At 74.8% G+C, this 976-nt stretch overlaps 1 protein-coding gene across 1 annotated transcript in view; it reads left to right on the top strand.

The window, feature by feature from the left end:
- LOC112964170 (telomerase protein component 1-like) overlaps positions 1 to 963 on the top strand; it is a 3,599-nt gene extending 2,636 nt beyond the window's left edge. Inside the window, exons 3-5 of the mRNA XM_026061903.1 lie at positions 90 to 212; positions 470 to 562; positions 834 to 963. Of these exons, the coding sequence (XP_025917688.1) occupies positions 90 to 212; positions 470 to 562; positions 834 to 959 (342 nt within the window). The 3' untranslated portion in view covers positions 960 to 963. The remainder of the gene's footprint in view (positions 1 to 89; positions 213 to 469; positions 563 to 833) is intronic.
- Positions 964 to 976: the final 13 nt, after the last annotated feature.

Here is a 976-nt window from a genome sequence, read left to right as displayed (position 1 = left end):
TTTCCCGGACGCCTGGGCCCCTTTTCCCGGACGCCTGGGCCCCTCACCCGGACGCCTGGGCCCCCTGATGCCCCTTTCTCCCCCCCCAGAGCCTGGCGCCGGACCCAGGCGTCCTGGCGCCGCTGCCCCGGGCCCTGCGCGACGCCCTCGTGAGCCGCTTCGCTGCCTTCGACCTCCATCAGCTCGGCAAGTACCGGGGCCGCCCGGGCAAGGTGAGCGCCCGGATGCCTGGGCCCCTTTCCCGGACACCTGGGCCCCTTTCCCGGACGCCTGGGCCCTTTTCCCGGACGCCTGGGCCCCTTCCCGGACGCCTGGGCCCCTTTCCCGGATGCCTGGGCCCCTTCCCAGACACCTGGGCCCCTTCCCGGACGCCTGGGTCACTGACACCGCTATGGCGGGGGAGGGGGGGCAGGGGACACCCAGAGGGGCCCAGGCGTCCGGGCTGACCCCCCTCCCTCCCTCCCGCCAGCGCCGTCGGGGACCCACCCGGCGCAGGCAGCAGCCCCCAGCCCGACCCCCGGCCCGGCGTCTCCGCGGGATCCTGCAGGCAGCTGCCAAGAAGGTACCCGGATGCCTGGGCCCCTTGTGGGGGGTCAATGGGGGGGTCCCCGGACGCCTGGGCCCCTCGGACACCCAGGTCCCTTGGGGGAGACCCGGACGCCTGGGCCCCTTCCCTGGACACCTGGGTCCCTTAGTGGTGGGTGGGTCCCCGGACTCCTGGGCCCCTTTTGGGGGGGAGGGGTATCAGGGATGGGGGGTGGGGGGGTATTGACAGGTATCAGGGCCTGTCCGGACGCCTGGGCCCCTCCCGGACGCCTGGGCCCCACCGGCAGCTGACACCGCGGGTGGAACCGGGGCCTTCGCTGCCGCCGTCGCTCTTCTCCCTCCGCTCGCTGGTGCGACGCCTCCACGTGCGGGAACCGCGGGAGCACGTCCGGGCCCTGCTGGGCCGAAGGTAGGGGCCCAGGCATCCGGG

The sequence above is a fragment of the Apteryx rowi genome, unplaced genomic scaffold (assembly GCF_003343035.1).
Source record: "Apteryx rowi isolate R43461 unplaced genomic scaffold, aptRow1 scaffold_1874, whole genome shotgun sequence".
In the NCBI taxonomy this organism is placed as follows: domain Eukaryota; kingdom Metazoa; phylum Chordata; class Aves; order Apterygiformes; family Apterygidae; genus Apteryx; species Apteryx rowi.
The sequence above is the reverse complement of the archived record's forward strand: the minus strand, read 5'-3'. Positions and strand labels throughout refer to the sequence as shown.